This window comes from Eucalyptus grandis, chromosome 1 (genome assembly GCF_016545825.1).
Source record: "Eucalyptus grandis isolate ANBG69807.140 chromosome 1, ASM1654582v1, whole genome shotgun sequence".
NCBI classification, from domain to species: Eukaryota; Viridiplantae; Streptophyta; class Magnoliopsida; order Myrtales; family Myrtaceae; genus Eucalyptus; species Eucalyptus grandis.
In genome coordinates this window covers 40,993,944-41,021,139 of record NC_052612.1, presented here as the reverse complement: position 1 = coordinate 41,021,139, position 27,196 = coordinate 40,993,944, and the positions used below count along the sequence as shown (strand labels likewise).

Genomic DNA, 27,196 nt, shown 5'->3' with positions numbered 1-27,196 from the left:
ATCGACAAGGTAGAGGTCGCCTCTGCATCAAGCAAGGGTCACCCTTGCCCGCCTTAGGAGTGGGATGCTTGGGCCTGGGTTTGGTGATGGCTAGTGAAGGGAAAAGGGAAAAGGGAAAGAAAAGAAGAGAAATTAAAAAAATTAAAAAATCGAAAAAAATGTATACATTAATAATTATAAAAGAAATTCAATGTCAACATGAGCATGTCACATAAAACATACAGAGTCCACGTCAGCTCTTTTAGTCTAAATTAATCGGATGGATTAAATTGATACCAATGTAAAAATGGTTAAAATTAAATTGATCTAATTAAAAAATTTATGACTAATTGGTATTAATATAATAAATTTGAGACTCTTTTTGGTACTTTTTCCACGTTTCTTTTGTATCAATGAATCTGCATACTCTTTTGTCCATAATTTAGAGGTCACAAAATTGGAACCCATATTTTAATGAATTTGCCTTAGATTTTAAAAATAAGTTTAAGTAAGCCAAAAATGGGTTGCATAAGAACTACATGGATCTTTAATGAGTCATAAATGGGTAACCTAACAAGTTTTAAGTAAATTAGTCTTTTATATATATATATATTTGAATTTTTATTTTATTTTATTTTGTTTTTTGTTTTTTTTTTCCCTTTTCCTCTTTCCTTCTTCATCCACTGGTGGCTAGCCACAAGCGAGGGACAAGCTTGCCAAATTGGTGAGGTAGAAGTCTCGTGAACCTTTGGCAAGGCTCTAGCTTTGTCTATATGGTGAGACTTAAGCTCGGCCAAAACCCTTCCGACTCTAACAAGGCCGGGGGCTTGAGCTCATTTGTAGTCAATCGCCGGCCATCACCGAGACCAGCAACCAAGCAAAGAAGAAGAAAAAAAGGAAAAGAAATTAAAAAAAAATAGATTTTTTAAAATAAAATCAAAGACGGTAGTCACCTTTGGTCTCTTTGATTTTTTTTTCTATTTGTTTTTACATTTTTGTTTTATTTTCTTACATCTTCTTATTTTTTTATTTTACTTTCTTAATTTATATAAAATTTTATCTAAGCAGCACATTAACATGAACAGCTTATACTAGGTAAAGTAAAATGATATTTACTTTCATAAGTAGGGTTAAATATGGATGTTTTTAATAATATAGGTCAAGTCAAGTATAGGTGTACAACAGGTTAAATTAAGTATGGGTCATCAAAATCATATTGCATGAAAATGGGTCATTATTGATTAAAGGGGTCAATATGAGTAAGATCATTTTCCACCCGACCCAAACTCAACCCATTCCACTCATTTGACATCCCTTGTCCTCATATTATTGTTACGGAACAAATGCCCTATGTTGCCGCAGTACTGAATAACGCAACATTCTGTGGACCACAAATCATGGGCTTGCCGTTAGTCTCTGCGCTTCTCCTCTCTCGTGAGTTTTGAGAAAATCGTTGTTTACTTTAGTTTGTAAACATAGTACTAAGCGAATACACGTGTGATTTAAGTGAATGGAGTGGAAGATATGAGTATGATATCGAGTGATTACGATAATTAGAGAAATTGTACAGATGACGAACGAAAGTTATGACAAGCAACGAGTAACAATCGATTCACCGATTACTCTTCCAGATAGCCATCTTTGCCAATCAATAATGTCGAGTGACGATCGCATTCTGGACATCAATTTACTGAACAGGACCCTCATGTGAAGGTTTGAGGGCAAGGGAAGACCCAAGAGGAAAGAAAAGATGTTCTTGGTACCTTTTTTGTGAAAGATTGCGCTTTTACTTTCCGAGGCCATTCTGAAAAAGCCCTCTGTCTGGTAATGGCTCTCCAGTCTGAAAGTTCCAAGGAAAGATAGCTGGCATGGCACTACAGAATCAAAAGTACCTTCATAGTAGAGAGACAACGTGAATCTTTGGCCATCCCGCTTAATATACTGCACTGTTAGATACTTAGCACAATCTAATCGACTCTACACATGCCCAATTACAACCACAATGGAATTCCACAGTCTGTCCTAATCACTTTTTTGATTCGGACCACGGAGAAGGTTGGAACTTGATGCGGCAGGAGGTGTTTTGGTGACCATTGCAACCAGGAAGTCTCTGTAATCCCCACACGCTATGCTCTGGCAAATGCATTCCTGGATCTCCACACCGTATTTTCTCTTGAAAGCTCTTTGTATCTCGCTCATGTCGAGCTCCGCCCGACTCACCATCACTCGTGTTAATGCACTCCTATCGACGGCAGTTCCCTTAAGGCTCGTGTGTAGCATCTGCAAAACATGAGTAGCAGAATTTCAGCAGGCATTTTCTTTTTTCTTATCCAGTTCAAACATGTTTCATTTATTTTGCTCTGATTTTTTTCACAATGTTGAACTTCTAATTCTGAAGCCAATCTGTGAGTGTCTAAAATGATGAATTGCAGTGATGACCTTGGCATAGTATTTCGGCGTGTTGAAGATGCATTTCACAAACATTCGGAAAGCGTCGGCGAATTCCGTGGCGCCTTCTTTCTTGAGTGACTGCACGGTATTACGAAATGAAGTTTATCAGATAAAACTTTTATGGTTCGGTTTACGTAATCCTAGAGCGATTAATGGGAAAATAGAGCGATAACAGATAAACTCAAAACCAAAAACGTGACTAGTTCATAACTATTTCAAAATTCAATCAAAGGCAAGGCCTGAGCATGATCGATAAACAAGAAGAAAAAGTCTTAAACTACGAAAGCCATTCGAGTCATTCAAGTCGTCTGACGTTAAAACTTCGAGAGAGCATGAGACATACCTTGGAGTAATCATGTCCATAAATATGCCTGTAGCTCAAAAATGTGAGCTTTAGCTGGGGAATGCTCCTCTTGCTCACTATCTCCAACACGACGGCTTCTTCGATCGCTCCCGACGAGTTTCCCTCGCCGGTTTCGTAGAGCCTGCGAGCGTCGCACTTGGCGAGGTGTTGGCTAACATCTGCTTGGTGTGCTTTGTGGGACGTGGCGAGTGCTATAAGAATCTGTTTTTACCAATATCTAATCGACATAAACATTCGTAGGTGAAGAATAGAAACCGATTTAAAGTGATGAGTCGTTTTTTTCTTTTTTTCGGTCGAAAAAGTGATGAGTCGTTTTCACTTCCGTGTTTTGTAGTCATTTTAGCGACGATGAACATCAGCCAGAGTACAAAACTGTTCCTTGATATACGGAAAGTAGCTTGCGTCTCTGCTTCTGTTTCGATTGCAAGTTTCTTGGTGGACGAATTTTCAAGAAAATGTCACACGCCAATGCAAGTTCCCAAAGCTAGATTTGACCCATATCTGCTTACCCTTTGGAAAGCATGAGGAGGCTCGATGTTGATGATGTCTTGCTCCAACTGCCTCCTGAATTTCCTCTGATAAGCTTGCCTGATCAGCTGGATATGGCTCGACTTTCGACCAAGAAAGATTTCGACGAGAGCCCTGTAATTGGTCTCCCCTCGCTCCAGCGCTTCCCAGGCCAAGACTGCATCCCGCTCGCACGGGTCGAGCATGAACAGGGACAACGCCGAGCTCATCTCCGGCGACACTGCGACGGCGCCGTTCCTCTGGCCGTTCGCCCCGGTGGCGGTCTGGAGAAGTTGCGCCAAGTCATCGCCATCGTCGTGTATTTCGGTGGCCATGGAAGGAGAAAGAGAGGGAGCTACAGGCTACAGCACCAGCACAAACACACTCCCAGTCCCACTAGTCTCATCTATATACTGGACGCGCATGCTTGGAGACCAAGGAAAAATCGCTGCTGCTGCTTGCTTTATTCAACGTGATTCCGAGCCTTTGCCCTGGACCTTTTTGAATGTGCACAAGTCTTTACCGGGGGAGGGAGTTCGAGAACTTGTTATCGTACGGCTCCGATACACATGAGCCCGAATGGTCTTGGCCATTCGATCATGCAAACTTCACATGAACCCACATGATCCGACGACCGGGGTTCATACACAGCGAGAGCACTCGTATATCACTCGAGTTTGAGGCTTTTTTTTTTTTTCTTTGAGGGGGGCCCAGAAATTAAAGGCTTTATTTAGGAATGAGGGAGAGGAGGGGGAAAAGTGGGAAATGGGTGTAAAAAAATTAAATAAAAAAGCGAATTTTTTTCCTCCTGCCAAACATTTCCTCCCTGGGGAGGTGGTGTTGGTGTCAATGAAAGAAGAAAAAGGAAAACTTGTCTGGGGTGAGCGGAAAGTGATGTGTAACAGGGCGGATTACTTGGGGCATGGGGCATGTGGCATGTGGCTTTTGTTTGGTAGCACTGGAGTAATGGGATTCCTAGTAGACCATGAGTGAGAGATGATGCCCCCTTCCTTGATAACTTTTTGAAAGTCCCTATCTCCCTTGAGAAAAAGCATTGCATGACTACACTAATTCAATATCATTTTGGTAATACAAAATTAATTCTCTAATTCAGAATTCAATTTGAATATCATGGCTTCTTTTATATATAATGTCTTTTGACTCGCAATAGGCAAACTAGTCAAAGAGAAATTTTAGCCCCGATATGAAAATCCATGAAATCCGAATAGGATTTACGTGATCGACTGTTATGATTGATCAATCCATATAAATCAGGGTTCGGACATGAATGTTTGCCGCGCTCCTTTAGACAAAAAGGTTTCTTGGATTGGCAAGAGTGGTGGGATATTAGAAGGCATGCACCGATCCAAAGCCTCCAGCTAGGACTCGAGCTTCTTGAAAGGTCTTCTTGTCCCCCACATGCAGCTGGTGATGAAATTGACAAAAAGCACTACTCCACGTATGGAAAAGCTTTAGCTTTTGAATTTCTTGGATCCAGCGTAATTCAATGTCACTTTTTTTTTTTTGGGGTCAAATAATTCAATGTCACTTGATTGGGTTCTTTTAGGTCTTCTCTTTAGCCCGATTATCTTGCAATTTCAGCTGACAAAATGGCTGATTGTGCAGGAAATTCCAATGTTGGTAGTATCTATAAATGTGGAAATAGTAAGATTTGTCAACAAGCTAGAAGAAATGACATATTCAGCTAATTGCAAGAATCAAAAGTTCTTTATTTCCTTTTTTCTGCAGAACTTTTTTGGTTGGTGATAATTGTTTGAGATAATATAGATGATTTCGAGTGACTTTAGATTCAATACGTGTGTGTATTTCAAAGATTGTAACTGCTTGACATTAAAAGGAATATTAAAATCTCAGTGTAAAGCAAAAGTTCTACAGGTGAAAAAAATTAAAAGCAAAAGTTACCGGACAACCTTCATTTTCGAAGATATAGTGTTACTAGGAGGGACGCGAATGTCAAAAGGGTGCACCCTAGCAATTTTTTGAATCGGTTAGGAGAATTCACTCTGCCTATCATACTGGACATCAGAATAGGGCCTAGATTAAAGGCATCGGCAACTAATGCTAAAGCATATGCAAACAAATTAATCTGAGTAAGAAGTAGATTGTAGAAATTAACCTGAACAATGCGAGGTTTACATAGTTCGACATTGCATCAACTTCACGAAATCAACGAGGTTCTTTCACTAAAACGAGTGAGAGGAGATTACAACCGCCCGACTACACTTTGCACTCGAGTATTATTCGGCCTCAACACCCAAAATCCTCGCAAGAGTTAATTTCACCAAGAACACTGATTCTCTCTCTCTCTCTCTCTCTCTCTCAAAAGTAACGGCTATTCTATGGTTTCTTACGAGTTAGGCTAAAAGCAAAACCCTTGTTAGACTTTTTAAGTCTATCCATCATGCTCCATGCCGCTCACTCCTTTTGGAAGTTAAAGGGTGAGTAATCATTTTGTTTTCGAGAATAATTTTTTATTAAAAATTGTTCTTTTTTATTTTGTTTGTGAAAATAAATTCTAAGCATTTGAAGGCATTTGGTAACTGTACAAATTTTTTATTTTCGGGATAAAATTGCATTTGACACCGTTCTCAAAATTTCTAATTCAAACCATTTTTCTTCTAATTTGTTAATTATTTTCTTACTTTTTTTCTTTTATCTTCTTCCTTAGTTGGTTGCCGACCTTAGGATGACCGAATTGATTGGCAAACAAGGGCTGGCGACCTCACCGAAGGGTCGTCGGCCCCCATTGAGGCCGTGCCTCCTTGGCCGAGCCTCTAGCGAGCTTGCCCAATTGATTGTTGGTGATTGGTGGTGGCGGGCGATGGTGACAACGGTGGAAGAAGAAGAGAAAAGGAAGAAAAACAAAAAAAGAAAGAAAAAGAGAAAAGAAAAGAAAAATTTCGGTTGACTTGATTATGAAATTATTCTCGGAAACAAAGAATCAACTTTTTTAACTTCTCGATTATACTCCAAATCTATTTTCGAAAACAAATTTATTCTCAAAAACAAATTTGTTCCTGAGAACATAAAATTTACCAAACGAATTTCCATTCCAAATTTATTCCTAAAAACAAAAGATTAAAATTAAACACTATTTGGTCGGTTGCTAAATGCGTTCTAGAAAACCATTCTCAGCATCCTCCGAAACCGTCTTCCACTCCGTTGCTGTCGAATCGTGGGTTACCCCAGCACTCTGGGTGTCCTTAAAACCTCAGAACTTGTATCGATTCCAAATCATATGGGGGTTAAAGATTGGCTACTTGATAATCCTGGATTCAATGCATGGTTTAGTGCTTGACTAGCTCGACACAGATGCGATTATATGAGAGCGGGTCGGGCCAAGCCAAGACGACCGTAGATTGTGTCCATCCTTTGGTCGAGCTTATCTACTTGATAAATCACGCGAACATGGAGGCGGTCCAGACCACGGAGGGTCGTTCTAATTTTGTGGCCCCTAGGATGTTAGTTGTGCCCAACTCGAGCAAGGATTGGGGATGGCAAAGCGATATAGCATTTGTCGACCTCTATCGTTAAACCTGGTGCGCACAAAAGCAACACCTCAACGACAAAGACCAAATTCGGGTCTAAAGCGCGATCCGCATATTCTTATACGACTCGGAATAGAAAATCGCACGCGGGACGTTGAAACAGTCTTCCAGTGGGAACCAATACCAAAACAAGAGAAAAAAGGAGGAGTTTCTCCAAGCCACGTCTGATTCCTCGTCGTCCACTTTGTTGTGCCGATGGATGGCTGACTTCCAGTCATCGATGAGTCACGAGTGGGACAACTTTGCAGTCCACTGTTCAAGGTCGTCGTTTGTCAGTAACGGAGGGGATCCCTGCTCCGTAAGTTATCAGAAGTCGGGTAGGCTGTGGAATTTGCCAAAATCATGGAATACTGATATCGATTGCCCAAGAAAAGAATCAAACAGAAAAAAAACAAAGATGAGCATCTGTGCATTGCGTCGGATTCGAGATAGCTTATCGTGCGCCGATTTATTAGTGATAAGCCAATAAAAGCGTAACGCAATTGGACGAGGGAGTCTTCTGGTTCGGAGGTAGGGATAGAATGGGTGCGGCGGGCAAAAACCCTTGAAAGTGGGAAAAAACCTTAAAAAATTATAACTGGGTAAATATGATTTCCTTTTCTTTAAGATTTTGGGATTTGGAATAATTTTTTTTTTTTTTTTTTTTGCTGTTGATGTTTTGGTTTAAAATCTGTTAAAGCATATGAATTAGAAAATCACCATACAATTTTCATTGCTTTCAAATTTAGAATCCATTTGTTTAGTAAAAAATGAATGATTAATTTTTTCCTAAAAGCGATTGTTTATTAACTAATGAAAAATCGACTATAATTTATCTTTGAATATTTTTATCAACAATGAAAATATTTTTGTTCATTTATTTTTGTAAGTGATACAAATGATCATTTTTAGAAAATGTTTTTCAATCATACATTTTTTTTTGCAAAACCAATGTACTTGTAGGTTGTGTTTGTTTTAATGAAAAATGTTAACTTAAAAAAATTCCAATAAGTCATTTTACATAAAAATGATATTATTTTTTCAATATTTGGCCGAAACATGAAAATTCACTAAAAAATATTTTTCAACATTTGAAAAGGAAAATTTGATTTGATTTTCTTATATATATATATACAATTCGAGTGCTAGTGACTTATAGATTGCCAACTAGAAATCACACATGAGCACAAGAATTCTAGGTCAACTTCAATGGACTCGACCTAAGCACTAGGTATTGAGGTCCCAAGCACGAGCACGAGCATCGGTCCTAGGTCCAAAGAGGTTGACCTTGAGGCTCCAATGCATGTGCCCATATCCTTGGTAACTGAGCTTTGGTCCACAAAAGACAGGCACGGGACTGTAGTGCTCGGGTTAGGGTTCTAGCACTCAAGCTTAGGATGCTAGTTCTTGTGTCTGGCCCTCAACAACTTGGTGCATTGAAGTAGGGTTCTAGACATTGGTTCCTATACTCAAATCCCTAGTGCCTTGGCTTGAGACCCTAGCACCTATGCCCAAACCATAGGTAATAGAGTCTCGAGCCATGGCCTCAATTGACCTTAGCTTGAGTGTGAGGGATTCGAACTTGAGTGCAAGGGCTCGACTTTGATGGACTTGCGCTTAGGTTTGGAGATCTAGGCAGGGGCATTAGAGTCCCGAGCTCAACTTTGATGGACTTGAGCCTAGTTTCTATGAACTTGGGGCTGGGCATTGGGAATTTGAGCTTGGTTTTGGTTTCCTAAGCTCAACATCAATGGACTTGGATGTGGGTGTTGAGGTCTCGAGCCTCACCATCCTTGGACCTCAAGCAAAAGGTTCTTGCTGTGAATATATTGTAATTTTATCTAGAGTTTATCATACGTCATTTTTAGTCAGCCAATCATACTTTCTTTGTATATAAACATATATACACTAAATAAGAAAATACTTTGATTGGTTTTTCCTGCATCGTGAAATAACAAATCACTACATTTTTGCATGAAATGAAGAAACGAGTGTGCGAAGCATCTTGTTAAAAGGCCATTTACGATGATTGGTATATGGTTAAATAAAACAACTCGAAGTCGTAATACATTCCCCGAATTAGTGATGTGGATATCATTGTTTTGAAAATTAGATATTTTTTTATTGATTTTTTTTTTTGTCAAAGATTTTTTTTTTATTGATTATTATTTGTAGAACTGTGAGACACTCCCTAATACTATAAAATGAGAAAATAAGAAAAGAAAAGAAATAAAAAAATTATAAATGTAGGAGGGAAATTGTGTGTGTATGAGAGAGAGGGCGTGGGGAACAAGACAACGTACAATTTGTCGGAACAAGGTCAAGTCTTCTCTCAAAAGTCGCGCAATCTGACCAAGGAAGGTATCAATCGGTTTTCGGAGCCATATCGTCCAATTTATATTGACTAAACTGCCCTCGCTAATTACTCCTACTTTGGCCATAGCGAAAAACGCCAAAAAAGGGTGTCGACTCTATCAACATCGAATTAGATGAAATCGCACCTAACTCCACGACCTTACATAAATGCAAAACAAGGAGACCGCTATCTCAACCCGAGCCAATCTGAGTTAATAATCTTTTTTAGTTATTCCAAGAATCATGCAAGACTATTGAAATCACATGAAAATGTGATTTTTTTAGAAAAAATCGAAAGGTTATCTACGAATCAATAGGTTCACATTTTATAAATGTTTAGTGTGTTACATATTAAGAAAAAAAAATCAAAATGTATGAGCCACAAGATTTTCATTTAGTGAATAATAAATAGGGAACATGCTCTATACGCGTTCTCAAACAATTGGATTTATCATTTAAATCTCACAATTTTTATTTTATTTTATTTTGCAAGAGTCTAATTACCCACTTGCTTTAATACTTGGATTTGAATAATTTAAAAAAAAATAATGCACAGGAACAATAGGTCAAAACGTTTGAACACTGATAACAATGTTTGGACTCAACTCGCTGAAGTGAGACCGTGAGAGTGAATTTTCCTCACTAAACAAAACCAAAAAAAAAAAAAAAAAAAAGGGAACGAAATATTGGGAGATTGCAGGGGCATTTACGGCAGCTCGGCACCTGCGCAAATTTTACATTCCCTGGCTGCTCTTGCTCGTGCTCACGTTCCGTTTTTTACTCTCGGGTCTCTGCTTTGTCTCTCTCTGTTCCTCTCTCTCTCTCTCTCTCTCGGAGCTCTCCAATTGGAAGGACGTTCCACCCGCCGACGCCCCTCTCGCCGCCGCCGCCGCCGCCGCCGCAATGCAGGTTCCTCTCAAGCCTCAATCCGCACACCTTCGGCTCCGCCGGAGCTCGCGGAAATCGCGTGCCGGATTTTTTTTGAGTTTCCGTTTTGTTGCTCACCATCGTCCCGACGGGGTTTCCCGCATGTGTGGCAGCTAACCAGGACAGTCGAAGTGAGGAACCTCTCAGATCTAGCAACCGAGCGAGAGATTCACGAGTTCTTCTCCTTCTCCGGCGACATCGAGCGCATCGAGATCCGACGGTACGTTGCCTCCGCCTCCGCCGCCGCGTCCGCGGTCGCTCCTGTCGCGTCCTTCTTCGCTCCGTTGGCGTCGGAGTTTCGGTGTGAAGGAATGTCGGTGGAGACGAGGAGTTTTTGGAATCGTCCCCGGCGTTTCGATTTTCGTTTTCGGAGCGGGCTCCATGATTGTTATCCTTGTTCTTTCTTTCTTCTTCTCCTTCTTCTCCTTCTTCCTTTTTTTATTTTTATTTTTTATTCTTTGGTTTCCTTCAGAATTTTAGCTCTTTGTAGTCTGTGCGTGACCTGAGGAAAAGAGCGGGGGAAGGAATTCTAACGATGTTTTCGTCATGGTGCCAGGGAAAGCGGACAGTCGAGCACTGCGTACGTGACGTTCAAAGATCCGAAGGCGCTGGAAATCGCGGTCTTGTTATCGGTACGTGCCCCTCGGGTATCGAGATCGCTTCTCTGTGGGCGTTCATTCCGCCGATAGGCGTTTCGCCGGCGGCATCGATTGCGTCTCTTTGCTCGGGCTTTACTTGCGTCGCACCTTTTTTCTAAACAATGCTTCGGAGTTAAGAGGAAGTTAGACCTACTCCGGACTCGATTAGTATTTTTCTATCGTGTTTCCATAAGTTTTCTGGAAGGGACTGTGTCATCTGCTTTACACGTCATGTGCAATAAAGCTTTTCATTTGGATTGTAGTCATCCGTCCAGTCCATGAGATTCCATAAGATTTTCTGTTCTCCCTAGCGCGCAGATTTCCTAAACTTATTGATTGCCTGGCTTTGTGCATTTTTCTGCTATTTCGTTTAAAAATGGAAAAAAGAAAATAATCAACTGTCATTGCGGATAGTCCTTTGGTAAGTTCAAAAACTAGACGCACACCTTAGTACTTATCTGTTCAAATACTAGCGATTTATGGATTTCTAGGATCTTTCTTGTACTTATATTGGTGAAGTTACAACAGTGGTGCTACTTCAGGCTCCTTAAAAATTGATAGGTCTTAGTATTATCCATGAAAAAGAAAACTCGAAATGAATAAGGTGCTTTTCTGATGGCGGGATGAGAGCGCTTATACCCTGAAAAATTATTAACGCCCTTTCAAGAGCGCTAGTATCATTGGTAATATTTTCGTTTCTAGTTCTCCACCTTCAGTACAACACCACAGCTAGCCTGCAACTAGGGAAAACTTTTAATGTTGCAGCCCTGCATATTGAAGTGTATGTTATGTTGCAGGGAGCAACTCTAGTGGATCGGATTGTGACTATTAGTGCGATCGAGAACTATGTACCACAACGTGACATGCAGGTAGGCATTTATCCTGCTATCTGTCCTTGGATTTCTTGAGAGACTCAGTAAAATATTTTCAACTCTATACATGCAGGAAGTGAGGATGGTGGACAATGCAGTGTCTGTTGCCCCTACTGAATTCGTTGTCTCCGATGCTGAGGTAAAGGAAAATGCTCATGCACTTCTCATCTGAGATAATTAGCAGAACACATTAAGATAGCTAAAAATTCTTGTATCAGTCTCATAATAATTCTCAAAGTTGGAGGACTTAGTTAATTTTCTGCCTTGAATTGTATGTATAATTTTACCATCCCTAGGGTGCATACTTTAAACAATAGAATTGAGTTGAGACATGTGTACTTACATGATGCAACTAACTTTTTTCCACCACCAAAAGACTTTCCATCTGGCAAAACCTTGCTTCATCAATCACTAGCATTGGTTTCCACTTGTAAATTCTAAGAGAGATGGTTGCATCCAAAAAGCGCCTGAAGAACTTTCTTGAACCTAAGATTTGTGTGAGGGTGGCGAATGCAAAATGGTCGTTGCAAGGCCCCACTATCAGAGATGTGACGGTACCTATACCTAGGTACTTATTCATAATTTGAAGTTGTCAGCTCAAACTTTTCTATCTATGCTTATAGGCTAAGGGTGGCTCACCTGGCAATGGTAGAGTTTATGTCAGTAAAGCACAGGATGTTGTCAACAATGTATTGGCGAAAGGTAGTGCCATCGGACAAGATGCCGTCAACAAAGCTAGAGCATTTGATGAGAAGCATCGATTGACAGCTACGGCATCAGCCAAAGTTGTCTCCTTTGATAAGAGAGTTGGACTCACTGAGAAATTTACTGTTGGAATCTCGGTTGTCAATGAGAAAGTGAAATCTGTCGATCAGAGACTTCATGTCTCGGATAAGACAATGGCGGCCATATTTGCTGCAGAGAGGAAGATAAATGACACAGGGTCAGCTGTGAAAACTAGCAGGTCAAGTTTTGTTCCTTGAGATATGATTTTGTGGTATCGTTACCAGCAATTGCTTGAGATGACAGTTTCCAGTATTATAATATGCAATTAACTCTTGTTGGGATATATCTGACTGTACATACCTCTTGAGGCAGTGCATGCTTGTTTATACGAATTCATCTGGTTTGGTTACTAATTTGAATTTGTACTTGGGTAATTTCGACAAGGTGAACGCATAGCAATTTTTTCTAATTTTCGGAAGCAGTGCAAAATGTGGCCTTGCCTGTTAGGTCCGATTTACAATATTTGCTCTTGCCCAAAAGAAGATAATTAAGAATACTGTGAGTATTGAGGCTTGATCCATCCTTTTACTGTCAACATTTGAGGTTACTTATCCATATGTTGCAAAGTAGGTCTCCTGCAATCGTTTTGATATTGGCTTTTCCCACTATGTATAACTATTAAGAAGATTAATTTGGCTTTGCCTTTAGTCAAAATTTGAGTGCATAATGCATTTATTCAAAGAAATGGATGAAGGGAACTGCAACCTCTGTTTACGTAGAGCAATATCTTGTTTTCTCCAATATTAGAGGTTTACCTCTGACCTTAAAACTGCAATGCTCTTTCCCTCTCTCAGGACTACCATCATTCAACTCTTAACTTTACGTTTGGACTTTAACAGGTATGTGACCGCTGGAGCAGCTTGGTTTAATGGTGCTTTTACTAAAGTCTCTAAAGCGGGTCAAGTTGCAAGGACAAAAACCAGGGAGAAGTTGAATTTGGCTGTTTCGAACTTGACTGCAAAGGTTGGTCCTGTAGGACCGGTCTAATTGTTCATTGAGATAAAGTATGAATTTTGCCTTTCAGATGGACTCATATCATTAGCCCCTCTGCCATCTGTTATGACGTCTTTATGAAAATCAGTATCCTATTTCGGATTCTTTCTAGATGCATCATCACCTCCCAGCCTTATATCAAGCTTTTCTCTAAGTATACCCAAACATAAAAATGTAGGTTTAAAGGGATAATGGGGAATGCAAATTGTTCAAATAATGGCTTAGCATTTGTTTTTTTCCCCATTCTTGTTACAGTATCGTCAACATTTTCTCATTGCTTTAATGCATGTTATCCTATTAATAACATTGAGTTGGCGTCATTTCATTTGTTAAAGGAATGCTACTTGAAGTTCACAAACATCTTGTGCTATAACATTGTGCTTGTTTTTTGTGATAATGTAGGATCCAGCTGTTGTTGCATAAATGCGAATCAACTTGGCAGAAATTTGCTTCTATGTGTCTCTGGCATGAACATTTTGTTCAAGTTGGGTATGATATAGTTGTTTGGCTGAGCTTGTGCCTGGGTATTAAGGATGAAGGTCCTTATTTCCTCTTTGCTTTGGTTGTGTGTGAGTCAGCTATGTCTTACAGTTTTGTATTCTTTCAAATTTTGTCTCATGCTTGTGAATTTTGTAATTTTTAAGAGTTCAAAGAAAATCTTGTCATTAATCAATTCTTCCTTGCAAAGATAGAATTACTAATTCCCCTATAACCTTTTCAATGTCGTTTGGAAGTTCACGTATAATTGAATTATTAGCAGCAGATACAGATGGTAGGCTCAAGAGTTTCCAGGAAAGATGTCACTTTCCTCTCATTGGATAGCTAGACTTTTCCCAAGCCTCTCCAAGTGAAACCAGGCTGTTCTGAAAACGTTTCCCCTATTTCTTCTTTGACTAGTGATGGAACATTAATCTAGTTACTGGAATGTTAGGCTCCCAATAAACTTTCACTTTTCCTCAGGAGCTTGAAATTGATTTAAGGTAAATTATCACAATAGAGATGCATCATGCATAGCCCTTTTCCTTAACGTTCCATTCTTCTCCCCTTCTTGGCGGTTTTTTAGCTGCTTTACTCAAGTAATTTTCTTTTAGCAGAGTGAAAGTGCATATAAGGAAAAATTTGTGTTTGTGTCTGCTTGTAGAACTGCATAGCAGACTAGGACTTGTACAAATGTAATGTGAAGAAAGTTTAATTGATGCCTGGTAGGGTCCTGCATGCCGTGGCATGTCTACTGATTCTGTTGGATAGTCTTTCCCTATGCATCACATTCTACTGATACTATTGGACAGTCTTTCCTTATGCATCTGTGATGAGTGTAAGTTGTGCAATTGAGAACTGCTGTACTTGTTGTGGAGGAGGAAGAACATTATTGCATTCACGATAAGCTAATCTTGAAATCAAGGCAGATTGTTTCTATTCACTTATTCAATTCCAATACCCTTTGATTCATAACTTGAAGATTCTAGGTCATAGGAGGCTATGGCAAGAACAGTGTCGCTAACGTAAAAACTTTGACGACTGATTAAATTTGCACATTGTCCAAAGTTGTGGAAGAGCATATGGATCGCATCGCCTCTTCCCTATTCCTCTTTGCTTAGCTGGCGATTTGCAGGCACTGTTTGCCATGTTGCCTTGGATCGTCCAAATACATCATAAACAAAGAAGTATTCGTAAAGCAAGAGGCTATAGAAGACAGTACACCGAGGATTGTGTCGATTTTTAGCATTTTGCCCATGTGATGTGTCTGCTTGTTTTGTCATTACAAGTAACCGCTTATTTTTCCCCCCTATTTTACGGACTTTCTTTTGTTGCATCGGCCGTAATTGTGGGCTAGATGACAGATGCCGAGTTGCGTCAAATTATTTTATGAAGGATTGTGATTCAACTAAAGACAGATAGGAAACGCCACGAGGAAAATGGCCGTGGTGGGTGGAAATGTCAGATCTGCGTGTTTTGTAGAAAAAGCCGAGAGAGCCTTGGCTGTTACGATCAGCATCTACTCTGGAATGGAGAATTCAACGGCTTGACTTCATGGTGTGCATGTGAGGGCCGATTAGTCTAATTGGCTATTGCCGCGGGACCCCATCCATTTAAAGCTATCTTGTATGCGAAATCGAAATTCCCCCTACTTGCGGTTGCGACGGTTGAAAGTTGGATGGCGACATAAATAATTGCAAGTAAACGCTAAAGGGGGGAAAATAAAAAAGAAAAAGGAGGGAAAGGTTGGGGGTCAATACGTGGGGTTGTTGGATTCTCTGTTCGCAACCACCGCCAACTTCCGATCCATGGTCAAGGGTGAGAAGCGAAGTCGATTCAGCATCGCTGTCCGCGCATCCGTAATTCAGTTCCATTGCTAGCTAGAAGCAAGATTAGGCATTTCGGGGGAAAATAATTTGAGCAGGCAGACTGCAATGTGTCCAGGACCCCTCTCTTTCGAGTCGAAAGTAGAAAATTCACGCTTGGCTAGTGCGGCCAAAGGGAAACTCCATTTTTAACCAATATCTTAGATGTCTATTCCATACCTTGAGCAGCCATTACTATTGGCTTTGCATTACCCTCTAAAGATAGGTAAAAAATTCAACTCTTTTGCGCTGTTGCTACTTTTCGGTACCTCTTGTGATGCTGTCTTTCAATCGGACTTTCATTCATGGTCGAAATGGAAAAGGCGGCACATGTCCTGGACTTGAACTTTCAGGAGTCTAATAATCAGATCATTTGATCTTTTATTTTAATCATCGACACATTAAATTTTCGTTCTTTTACTGTTAATGCATTTCGATTAAAATCCAACCAATTCTAAGGGGAAAATGCCGACGGCGAGGACGAGATGCGATCCATTTTCTCAAACGTCACGCAGTGCATCATTTTGCGAAGAAGCACAAATTCGACGCGGACGAATCAAAGTTAAAATTGTTGACGGTAAGAATTTATTAGAATTCATTGACAAGATCCGCCTCTGTAGTGCGTTACGCCAATTGATGGCGTGTCCTGCGACGAAATGGAATGTGTATGCACAATGGGAACCGCTTTGGCTTTGTTCCCTTCCATTAAGGTCCAAAGTCACGACTCCTTCTCAACAACCCTTCTCCACGACACAAAAAAATCGAAAGCCGAAGGACGCCGAAATGCCTAATTGCCTAGATCTTCGCTCCCGCGAGCTGGCACCAGGTGTCGCCACGTGTCGAGCGGGCAATCACCGGAAGAGAGAACGTGGCCCTGACAAGCCCTCATCTCTCTGAACCGAGAACTCGACTGCCAAGAGAACCTCAACAATTCCCACATTGTCCACAGGGGGTATTCTCGTACACTCCCAATCTCCGAATTTTCCATTTCCCACCCTGCCCTCCAACGTTGTAGGTAATTCCCCCAACGCCCCCTTCTCTGTTCCTCTCCTCGTTCGTTCAGTCTCCTACCTCTGAAAACCGAAACGCACCAGTTTTTAGGCATCGTCATACGTTGTGTCATCGTTGGGGGGGAAGGGTATATTCTTCGGTGGGATTCGCTTCGAACTTCAAATCAGTTGATCCGCCCCCATTTTATTCGCTCTTTGCGAAATTCCGCATCACGTCGTGGTTCGTCTGCTGTGCTCGCCCAAGTCCCCTCACGCGAGGTATGTCGTCCTCGCTGTCGTCCTCCTCGTCTCGCGAATCTTTTCCCTCGCGCAGCTTTCTCCTTGCCCAGTTCCCCTGCGCTCTTCGTTGGAGCTTTCGAGATTTTTTGAGTTTGTTCATTATGTCAGCGAATGATGATGCGGGGTATGGCGAATTGTCGTGGTGCTTTCCTTGAGATCCGTGCTTGTTCGGTTCGTTGTTCTTGTCTTCGAGGGTGCCGCTGGGGCCATCCTTTTCTTGTTCAAAATTCCGCCTTTATTCGCTGCCTGGGGATCATTTGTGGACTGAAACGTTCAAATTTTGATCTTGGGTTGTTTACCGGGAAGAATACTTGATGTTGGATCTGGGTTTCGGTGATGGACAGTTGACATGTTGTTTTTAGAGGTTTAAGTTTTTTTTTTAGTTGGAAATTAGCAATTTCTAATCCACCACTCATGTTCTTTATGTGCTTAGTCTAACAAAGTAAGTGGCATATGATTGGATGAGGAAGCTCACTTTGCTCAATTTTAGAAATGGAACCTGAAACTTTTGAGTGACATTCCCTTAGTATGGGGGGGAATTTGTGCTCCGTTGGTTTTGCAGATGGACTGGTTTTGTGGGACTTTGCCATTAGTTTGCGAAGCTTGCTTTGATAAATTTTTGTAGCTCAAGAAGTAGGTGAATACCATTTCCTTCACTTTTTTCTTCTTATAGGTACCTTCAGAATGATCTTTTTCTCTATTTCTCAAAGGCCTTGCCCTCATCAGTAATCTTCTTGGTGCTTGAATATCATATTTTCTGTATAAGTGTTCCCTTTTATTTGTTACCATTATCTAGCATGCAAGCAAATCTACTCAAAGAAAGCATAATTAGAATCTTACATGTTTTAGAATGAGGAGATCTCTTTTCCTTTCTGTTTGATCGGGTTCCTGGTTACGTCAGCAATTTCTTTGTTGAGGTTTATCTCTGCTGCAATGCATGAATGTGTTGATAGCTAAACTTGTTAGTTGGGTAATCCCTGCAGTGAAAAATTCTCGATGGCATCTGTTGATTGGGGCTATAAGTTCTACTCTGCAATCTAAATATTGGGATTGTGAGGATGGCACATTCTTCATTCAACTTAAATTCATGATGGCAGTTCTCCTTTGAGCTACTGAGTTTATTAGTGAGCTCACCATGGATTAGGCCGAATCATCTTCTTCATAGGGCGGTTGGATCTCATTTTAACTGGCTCTTGGTTGATTTTCGGCTGTCTGTGGGGTTGTTTGTTTGAAACCTTGGAACTGGATTATTTGGTTTCTACACTTATCAATTGAAGGAGCAGTATAGTAGTTTACATGAAAGAATGGAGATTTTAGTCTCTCCTCAAGGACAGAAGCATAATTCGCCAGCTTCGGCTCGTAAAACTTTATCGGGCAGACAACAGAAAGATCTATGGGTCATTGTTCAAGAGGGTTCTTTGGCTGATGTTGATTCTGCATTGGCCTTACTGAAAAAGAATGGGGGAAATATCAATTCAAGAAACACCTTTGGTCTTACGGCACTTCATGTTGCAACATGGAGAAATCACATTCCAGTCGTTAGGAGGCTTCTTGCAGCTGGTGCTGATCCCGATGCTAGGGTTGGTTTTCTCTGATGGTTGTCTAAATATATGTCTCATGAAGAGTTTATTGGTTCCTAGAATTACTTTGGTGTGTTGATCAATCATCTCTATGCAATGTGCTTGTTAAGCCTGTTGTTGATAATCACAGAGCTTGTCATTGTTCTTTCCTCGGTTTCTTCACAATGCTATTTCACTTTTATGTTTGCTTCATAACGATGTGATATAAGTGTCTCATACATGATGGAGTGGGGATGTTCATAAAGAGAATGGCATTACAAATATCTCAAAGATGATAGAAGACACAGTTCGGATTTGGTGTGGTTGGAAGAGGCTCAATTTTTTCTTTTTGAAGGTCTTTTGTATAGTGAAGAACATGCAATTGTGCTGTAACTAGCTTAATCCAGGGTCGAGTGGGGTAGACCTGCATGATTGCCAATATAGCTCCAGTTACTGAAGATAATTTTGTTTATTGGCATTGAGAAAGGATAAATGAGACTGGGCAGATCTTGTGCTGCATTAGATGAGAAACATCTGCATCTGCAAGATGCATGTTGGATCGAGCATGGCATAGCATTGTGTGACTTTGCTTTTTGAAGATATATTGACTATCAGGTTTCATTCAATTTGGTTCAATTTGAAATGTAGAATTTTTCTTCCCTTGTTCTAGTTGTGAGCGAACTTTTTTATGGATTTGGATGCTAAGCTAGAGATTTATCTTTGAAGCAATGATAATTGGTGATCATGCAATGCTTTCCAGGATGGAGAATCAGGATGGAGCAGCCTTCATAGGGCCCTGCATTTTGGTCATCTTGCTGTTGCAAGTGTCCTCCTTCAGTCCGGTGCATCTATCTTGTTGGAGGACTCTAAGTCTCGGACACCCATTGACTTACTCTCAGGGCCTGTAAAGCAGGTTATTGGGAATGACTATGATGCTGGTATTTATTTTAATCCTGTATTTAATAGTTGTTACTATTAATTGAGTCCCCTTGATGGTATGTCCAAATTATTGCTTATTGCAGTAGCCACGGAGGTGTTTAGCTGGGGCAGTGGTGCAAATTATCAGCTAGGAACTGGAAATGCTTGCATACAAAAGTTACCATGCAAAGTTGATTCACTGCATGGTTCCTTAATTAAGCAGGTGTCTGCCGCAAAGTTTCACAGTGTTGCTGTTAGTACTCGAGGAGAACTCTTCACCTGGGGATTTGGAAGAGGTGGTCGGCTTGGGCATCCTGATTTTGACATCCATAGGTAACATATTAGTATTCTTCTTCTATCCATGCATGATCTTACTTTATTGTATTTGTTTTAGGAGCCAGAATATTGATGCTACGTTTTGTTTTATTGTCTTCTGACTCTTAGATTCTTTGTAAGAAAAGAATACAATGGCCTTGTGTAAAAGCAATAATTGTGTGGACACTAACTGAAATAGTTGGCCATCTAAATTTCTTTGCACCTCTCTCTCTCTCTCTCTCTCTCTCTCTCTCACACACACACACACACACACACACCTGTTGTGCGTGCACAAGTCTAGGCTAGAAATTGAGCATTTGGCTTGGCTCCCTCCCTGGCCAATGAATCACAGTTAAGATATATAGCCTTGTTTGAATTTGAGTGTGTTTCCTGAAATATTTTTAATCACTTGATTCTTTCCAGTGGTCAAGCTGCAGTCATCACTCCACGACAGGTGACTTCTGGTTTAGGATCTCGTCGTGTGAAAGCAATTGCAGCAGCTAAACATCACACTGTTATTGCTACTGAGGGTGGAGAAGTGTTCACTTGGGGATCTAATAGAGGTGAAATTCATTTGCTTTCTGAATGGTGCAGTACTCATTTTGTACTGAATTTGGAATTTTATGTAGTCTAACCTCAATTATGCATTTGTGTTTCAAGTGAGAAATGGAGAATTGAGAGGGTGACATTCTCGCTTCTTCTACCCATTGCTTCATCGACTGAACTGAAGTGATTTTTTTGAAGTATGAGAATCCTTTTTATGATTTTTTGCAGAGGGTCAACTTGGGTACACTTCTGTTGATACTCAGCCCACTCCTCGTAGAGTTAGCGCCCTCCGGTCAAAAGCTGTTGCTGTTGCTGCAGCAAATAAGCACACTGCTGTGGTTTCTGAATCTGGTGAAGTATTCACATGGGGTTGCAACAGGGAAGGTCAGCTTGGTTATGGGACTTCCAATTCTGGATCAAATTACACACCAAGACTGGTTGAGTATTTAAAGGGCAAATTTTTTATTGGAGTTGCAGCTGCAAAGTATCACACAATTGTTCTGGGAGCAGATGGGGAGGTCATTGTCTTTCACTATGATTGATCGTGTCAATATTGCTTAACTTGTTCTCCTATTTAATACTGGCTTTGTTAAAAGTCTTGGTTTCACATTTGCTGCAGACCCGAGTCGTTCTGTGTAGTTGTATTGAACTGTGCGTTAGGAAATTATCTGTCATGATTGTGACATCTTTCTATTTGTTTTGGATATGATCTGCCATACATGTTTTACTCTAAATATCTATTGTCTTTTAGGTTTATACGTGGGGTCATAGGCTTGTTACTCCAAGACGTGTGGTTGTTGCTAGGAATCTTAAGAAAAGTGGGAGCATGCCTTTGAAGTTTCATCGCAAGGAACGACTGCACGTTGTAGCTATAGCGGCAGGGATGGTACACAGCATGGCTCTTACAGATGATGGAGCCTTATTTTGTTGGGTGTCCTCTGATCCCAACCTTAGATGCCAACAGGTTCAAATATGTTACTGGTATCTGTTTTTACTTATTTCCAGTGTTTTGGCTATTTTCTAATTGCTTGCATCTATTCATGGTATAGCTATATTCACTATGTCAAAGAAACATTGTGGGCATTTCTGCTGGAAAGTACTGGTCTGCTGCAGTTACTACCACAGGTGATGTTTACATGTGGGATGGGAAGAAAGAGAAGGATAAGCCACCGGTGCCCACACGATTACATGGCCTGAAGAAGGCGACTTCTGTCTCAGTTGGAGAAACCCATCTCTTGATGGTTGCCTCTCTCTTTCATCCTGCTTATGTGTCTTTGGCACCCAAGAAATCTCAGGAGGTGATGTTGAATGGTGGGAATCAGTTGGAAGAGCTTGATGAAGACATTTTATTTGACAATGTGAAGTCTAATAATGCATTACTGACATTAGAGGATAGTGATGCCGCACATCGTCCAATACCTAGCTTGAAAAGCCTCTGTGAGAAGGCTGCAGCAGGGTGTCTAGTGGAACCTAGGAATGCCATCCAGTTGCTTGAAATTGCAGATTCACTCGATGCTGATGGACTGAGGAAGCATTGTGAGGTATAGACTGAAGGGCGTATAACTTTTGAGTACACAATATTTTTCTACTTTTTTCTCCAATACTGTGATCTTTCATGCCAATGCCGAGTAATGTTTCCGCCCATTGGTTCTTCTCCTTTCAAGCTGTCAGCAGTAAAATTATCAGTAGTGAGAGTTTTGCATTTGTATATCTGAAACTGTGCTGTTCTACTTTCTTTGTTTTTAGTAAAACAATAGGTGACACTAATCATTGTTCGGTGCCTTGAGGTCATTGACACTTTGCAGTTGCATCCTATCATGATTTCCTATGTAGCCCATAATCTTTTGCGTGATTGATTTTTCTAGCAGATTTCTGACATTGTGTGCATAACTCACTAGATTTGTTGTGCTTGTGCCCATAGGATATTGTTATCAGGAATCTGGACTATGTCCTCTCCGTCTCATCACACAACGTGGCAACTGCTTCTTTAGATATTTTAGTCAGACTGGAGAAGTTATTGGACTTGAGGTCATCTGAGCCATGGAGTTGTCGTCGTCTTCCTACGCCTACTGCCGTCTTTCCTGCAATTATTGACAGTGAAGAAGAGGATGGAGAGAGTGAGTTGGTGAGGATGCGTTGTACATCCATGAACAAGTTATCCTCGAGAAACAAGAGCCGCCAAGATGCTGACTCATTTCTGCAATTGAGAGATGATCTTAGTGAACATGTCAGCAAACAAATTCGTGCTCTGCACAAAAAGTTGCAACAGATAGAGATGCTTGAAGAAAAGCAGTCCAAAGGGCATTCTCTCGACTGCCAACAGATAGCGAAGCTCAGGACCAGGTCCTCTCTTGAGAGCTCACTCATTGAGCTGGGTGTCCCAGTGGACGTACTGAGTGCAAAACCCTTGTTTTTGGAGCCATCAGATGGGAAGGCGAAGAATGCTGGAGTATCTAAAAGGCAAAGAAGAAAGAACAAAAATCAGGTATCTCAGGTAGAGAATGCGTCTGGCTTTTGTCATGGGGATGGTGAAGTGAGTTCTTTAGAGAGCAGTAAGGATCCTGGGTTCTTGCCAGTCTCCAAGGATGAGGTAAAATTTCTTACTTAGATACATTTTTTACACAGAATTGATTATGTAGTTGTTATGCCTGGAATACCAAGAAGTTTATCTTATCCACTGAATTAGTAGTGTAGCCTATGAAAGGACCAAAATCTAAAGTAATGTTCAGCAGTACGTTTAATTTATTTGGTCTAGGTAATCCCATTGTCTGCTTTGCGGCAGTTTTTTTGGCAAATAGATATGCTTTTTGCTAATTGGATTAGTCTTCAGGCCACAAATCTGTGGAAGCTTCTGTTGTTCTGTAGTTAGATAGACGAGTTTGTGACAAGTGATTTTTTTAATAGTTTCGTGTTGATTTAATTTTTGCATGATAGGAGGAATGTCCCCACGTTGAAGATAAGGTGGTTGAGGCTATGAAAGAATCTTCAACTATTGGCAAGAGTGAAGTTAGAGATGTTGAAAAGAGCAAGGGTTCCACGGTGAAAAGGAAAAATAAGAAGGGTGGGCTCTCCATGTTTTTGAGTGGTGCTCTTGATGACACCCCAAGAAATACAGCACCACCGCCTCCCCTGTTGCCCAAAATTGAAGGGCCGGCATGGGGTGGGGCCCAGTTTTCAAAGGGGTCCACCTCGCTTCGTCAGATTCTGGACGAACAGAAAAACAAGAAGGAGATTTTAGTAACAAGTAGTAGAGCCAAGTTAGGAGACATAGCTGATGTTGAGACTGATGGAAGAATCAGCTTGAGTTCGTTTTTGCCTTCCAGTCCCATACCTGTGGGACGAGCTTGTTCATCTCAAGCTTCTGATGTCGAAAAGGGCACCCCTCCCTGGGCTTCTTCTGGGACTCCACCTCTTATGTCTCGGCCTTCATTAAGGGATATACAGATGCAGCAGGTCTGCTCTCTCTCTCTCTCTCTCTCCCAAATGTGCACATACACCAGTGCACGCATGCATGCACTGATATGCGTCCTCCTGGAAGGGGATGCACTCCGCCTGCCCACGTGCACACATGCACACCCGGACCCACCAAATCCATCGGCACAACCCCAGTACACTCGTTAGGTGGTCACATGGACACAGCGTGCTTATATTATGTTCATTTCGTAATTTCAATGGACATGCTTCGTGCGATTTGTAGTAATTTTTATAAGTTCGGCAGTTCGATATATTTTAGTTCTGTTAATGCCTTTATGATGTTTGGGATGTTCAACTTTTGCTTCGTGTCTAACCCAGGGTAAACAGCACCAGAGTCTCTCCCACAGTCCAAAGATGCAAACGACTGGATTTGCAGTCACGTCCGGGCAGGGCTCGCCTTCAGATTCTGCCGGAATGAACCGCTGGTTCAAACCGGAGGTCGATGCACCCTCATCTATTCGGGCGATCCAGATCGAAGAGAAGGCTATAAAAGATCTCAAGCGATTCTACAGCAGCGTAAAAATCGTCAAGAACCAGTCTTGACCGGCGTTAGGGAACACCTTTTTTCCTTCGTGCACTTTTGTAAATTCGGCTGTACAGATTGACATAAGTGTACATTGTTCTCTTAATTTTATAGGGTAGTTTTCCTTTCCTTTTGAACACCGAGCTTCCTTAACTCCTTAAGAATAAAGATTCTCGTCATTGACTCTCAATGATCTTCGTGCATGTTCGTGCACATCCTGTAAAAAATAGAGACAGATGCCGAGAAGACTCTACGTGCGGATTTTAATCTGTTCTCATAAATGTCAAATTTTGCTGGCATTGAGTTTCTATTGATTGCGGCAGCACCATCCATCTTAATTTGGTTGGTTTGTCACGTTTTCCCAATACCATCTTCTGCATTACATATGCTTTGATTCCCTCTGTAACCAGAAGCACTTGTAAGGATTCTTTATGGTCTGCTTTAGGCACCTGTTTGAAGTACTCAACACTACCATCTTGTCATTCTGAATTTCTTTGCTTCTTGATTTGCCTTTAGCACTTGTCATGCCGTTCGATGATCCGGAACATCATGGACCGACCTGTTTGAGATCTTCTCAATGCAGAGTCGGGTCGGGGGGGAAAGCACTCTTCCGGAGTCAGTTTGTCCCGAGATAGATGGCCGTTTTCTCATCGGATCGGGGATAAAGTTGTTCAAATCCGACTAGACATTATAGCGCTCGAAGAGTGGGAGAGACCACTTGGACCTCTCTGTCTTCCAACGAACGTACCCTTCTAACTTTTTCTTACCACGAGTGCGCGGGGGACAGAGAAGCGAAAGGAAAAGACCACTTGTACGGCCATGGATAGCCACAGATCTTCCTGCCCTTCGGGCCAAAAGGAGGAGACATAAGCTTTTTCTTCCTGAGAATTTGACGTGGACTCGCACCCACTTTGACCTCTTTAATCTCCTTTTCACTTCCTCCTTCTCTTGCATCGACGGCTTTGTACGTTCACTGACTCACTAGTGGCAGACCTGAGCGTTTGAATTCAGTATGCAGTGCACACAGTGGGCAGAACTTGTCGGTTTATACGGCTTTTTACAGGGAAGGCGGTACCAACACAGTAAAATCACCCATTCCTTCCTAAATTTATTGTATATTAATCTTAATTTTATTAATTTAGCTCTATATATTTACGTGAATTTTCAAAATAGTCTCTTTTGACTGATTTTTTTTTTTTGTTGGAAATGACTGATGTAAAATCATAATCGATTGTCCATATCAGTGTTTTTTTTTTATTGTGAAAATTAGTTAAATAGACTATATTAGAATTTCAAATAAATATTTAGAAGTAAATTGACAAAATAAAAATGTAAATGACTTAATTGATATCCGCAAAATAAATTTACGACTTAATTGGGTAATTTTCTCATTGAACAATGATTCTTATAAGCCCATCAAAATATACATGATTGGTGGAATGGGGACTAATAGAGGCCAACTTATCGGTTTGAAAAGTTTTGGCAATTTTAAAACCATGGAACCGAGGTTATAGATCACACCACACTACACCACACCACACCTATCTCTCAATCGCAAACATATATGCATTCTTCATATTTTTCATTTTCTTTTAATGTTCTTACCATTCATATGATAAAGACGTGATCATCTAGTAAACATATAAATTGAATTTTGGATTTTAAAACTTTTTGAAAAATGATAATCTATCTAATGCTAACATTTGACCAGTTTTTTTTTTTTTTTAAATCTCAGAAGATATGATAGGATATTAGTATCTGGACGAATAAGATTTTCTGCTTATATTCCCATCTAGAGGACAACGCTCGAATTTAGATGGAAAGACAACTTGAATCTTGTTGAGTTAGGATCATGAGTGAGTCCGAGTTGTATCTCGTTGAATTGGGAGCAAGCATTCGAGGGTTACTAACTACCAGCTATCCTGTCTCTGATTCCGGGTTGAAAAATCCATTTTTGTGTACTCCGACACCGCACATGATGATGTGACTAACGGTTCTCATGTGCGCAAAAAGACACGTGTGCACGAGCCAACAGGCGCCATGGACATGTCGGCAACAGCCGGACGACGCAATGAGACTCCATTGCTTCCGACTTCTCTTCATCGAGACAAATCTATTTCACGTACATTTCGGGATATCACTACCGACCCTTTTCTCTACTAATCCGTTTCTTTAAAACATCGCGGTGAGCCACATGATATGCCGCATCAGATTTTTTTTTGGGACAGATATTAACAGTAGATTTTTTTGTCCCTCGAACAGATTCCTGAGCGTGTTCCGGGATTCGGCCGAGAGCTAGAGTTCAATAAGAAGAAAAAGTTGAGGAAGATTGGAAATGCCGGGGGCCCATTTTCAAAAGCAAGAGAAGGAAAATCAAATTTAATGGGATGGTCTCTCTCTCTCTCTCTCTCTCTCCACTCCAAACGACAATGATTTGATGTCGATAATCTAGTTCACCTTCAAGAATTCATTAAAGACTGGTGGTGTCAATCATGAATAAGAGTTGCTCGTGAAATGCTCATATACACCTGCTGGCCCAGGAACGTCATACACATCCCACGCCCTTATCTTCTCAAAAAATGGATGATTTTACATTCCATCGGTTCTATGTGCCTTTCCTTTGAAATGCTGTCGTGCTGAACTTAGAAGATACGTCGACAAACAAAAATAAAGCTAAGGTAATCTTTCGTGGTGCGCTTTGGTCCCGGAAGACTATCTTCCTAGTGTTTCTTCAAGCCAAAAAATGCTGTTCTTACTTTATTGATGGACTTAGCAAGATGTTCTTCACCTATTAATACATATATACATGT

The 27,196-nt window shown here is 40.8% G+C and overlaps 3 protein-coding genes across 5 annotated transcripts; 2 read left to right on the top strand and 1 right to left on the bottom strand.

The window, feature by feature from the left end:
• Positions 1 to 1,879: 1,879 nt before the first annotated feature.
• Positions 1,880 to 3,800, bottom strand: LOC104443120 (annexin A3). Its single transcript, XM_010056474.3, has 4 exons — positions 3,304 to 3,800; positions 2,774 to 2,995; positions 2,419 to 2,508; positions 1,880 to 2,259 (listed from the first exon to the last, which is right to left on the bottom strand). Exons 1-4 carry the CDS (start codon positions 3,634 to 3,636, stop codon positions 2,002 to 2,004), a joined length of 903 nt encoding a protein of 300 aa, XP_010054776.2. The 5' UTR covers positions 3,637 to 3,800; the 3' UTR covers positions 1,880 to 2,001.
• A 6,155-nt stretch (positions 3,801 to 9,955) lies between these two features.
• On the top strand, positions 9,956 to 14,093 carry LOC104443099 (binding partner of ACD11 1). 3 transcript variants are annotated; one of them, XM_010056467.3, is made up of 8 exons: positions 9,956 to 10,113; positions 10,245 to 10,351; positions 10,688 to 10,763; positions 11,567 to 11,638; positions 11,715 to 11,780; positions 12,265 to 12,605; positions 13,267 to 13,390; positions 13,823 to 14,093. In XM_010056467.3, exons 1-8 carry the CDS (start codon positions 10,108 to 10,110, stop codon positions 13,841 to 13,843), a joined length of 813 nt encoding a protein of 270 aa, XP_010054769.2. In that variant the 5' UTR covers positions 9,956 to 10,107; the 3' UTR covers positions 13,844 to 14,093. The 3 variants fall into 3 exon arrangements, with proteins under 3 accessions (XP_010054769.2, XP_010054764.2, XP_010054758.2); XM_010056462.3 differs by having other exon boundaries at positions 13,267 to 13,431; XM_010056456.3 differs by lacking the exon at positions 13,823 to 14,093 and having other exon boundaries at positions 13,267 to 13,637.
• Positions 14,094 to 16,862: 2,769 nt separating this feature from the next.
• LOC104443088 lies at positions 16,863 to 24,696 on the top strand. Its single transcript, XM_010056448.3, has 11 exons — positions 16,863 to 17,030; positions 18,035 to 18,631; positions 19,371 to 19,548; positions 19,633 to 19,861; positions 20,267 to 20,406; positions 20,618 to 20,907; positions 21,141 to 21,353; positions 21,439 to 21,930; positions 22,311 to 22,979; positions 23,324 to 23,842; positions 24,182 to 24,696. Exons 2-11 carry the CDS (start codon positions 18,356 to 18,358, stop codon positions 24,404 to 24,406), a joined length of 3,231 nt encoding a protein of 1,076 aa, XP_010054750.2. The 5' UTR covers positions 16,863 to 17,030; positions 18,035 to 18,355; the 3' UTR covers positions 24,407 to 24,696.
• Positions 24,697 to 27,196: the final 2,500 nt, after the last annotated feature.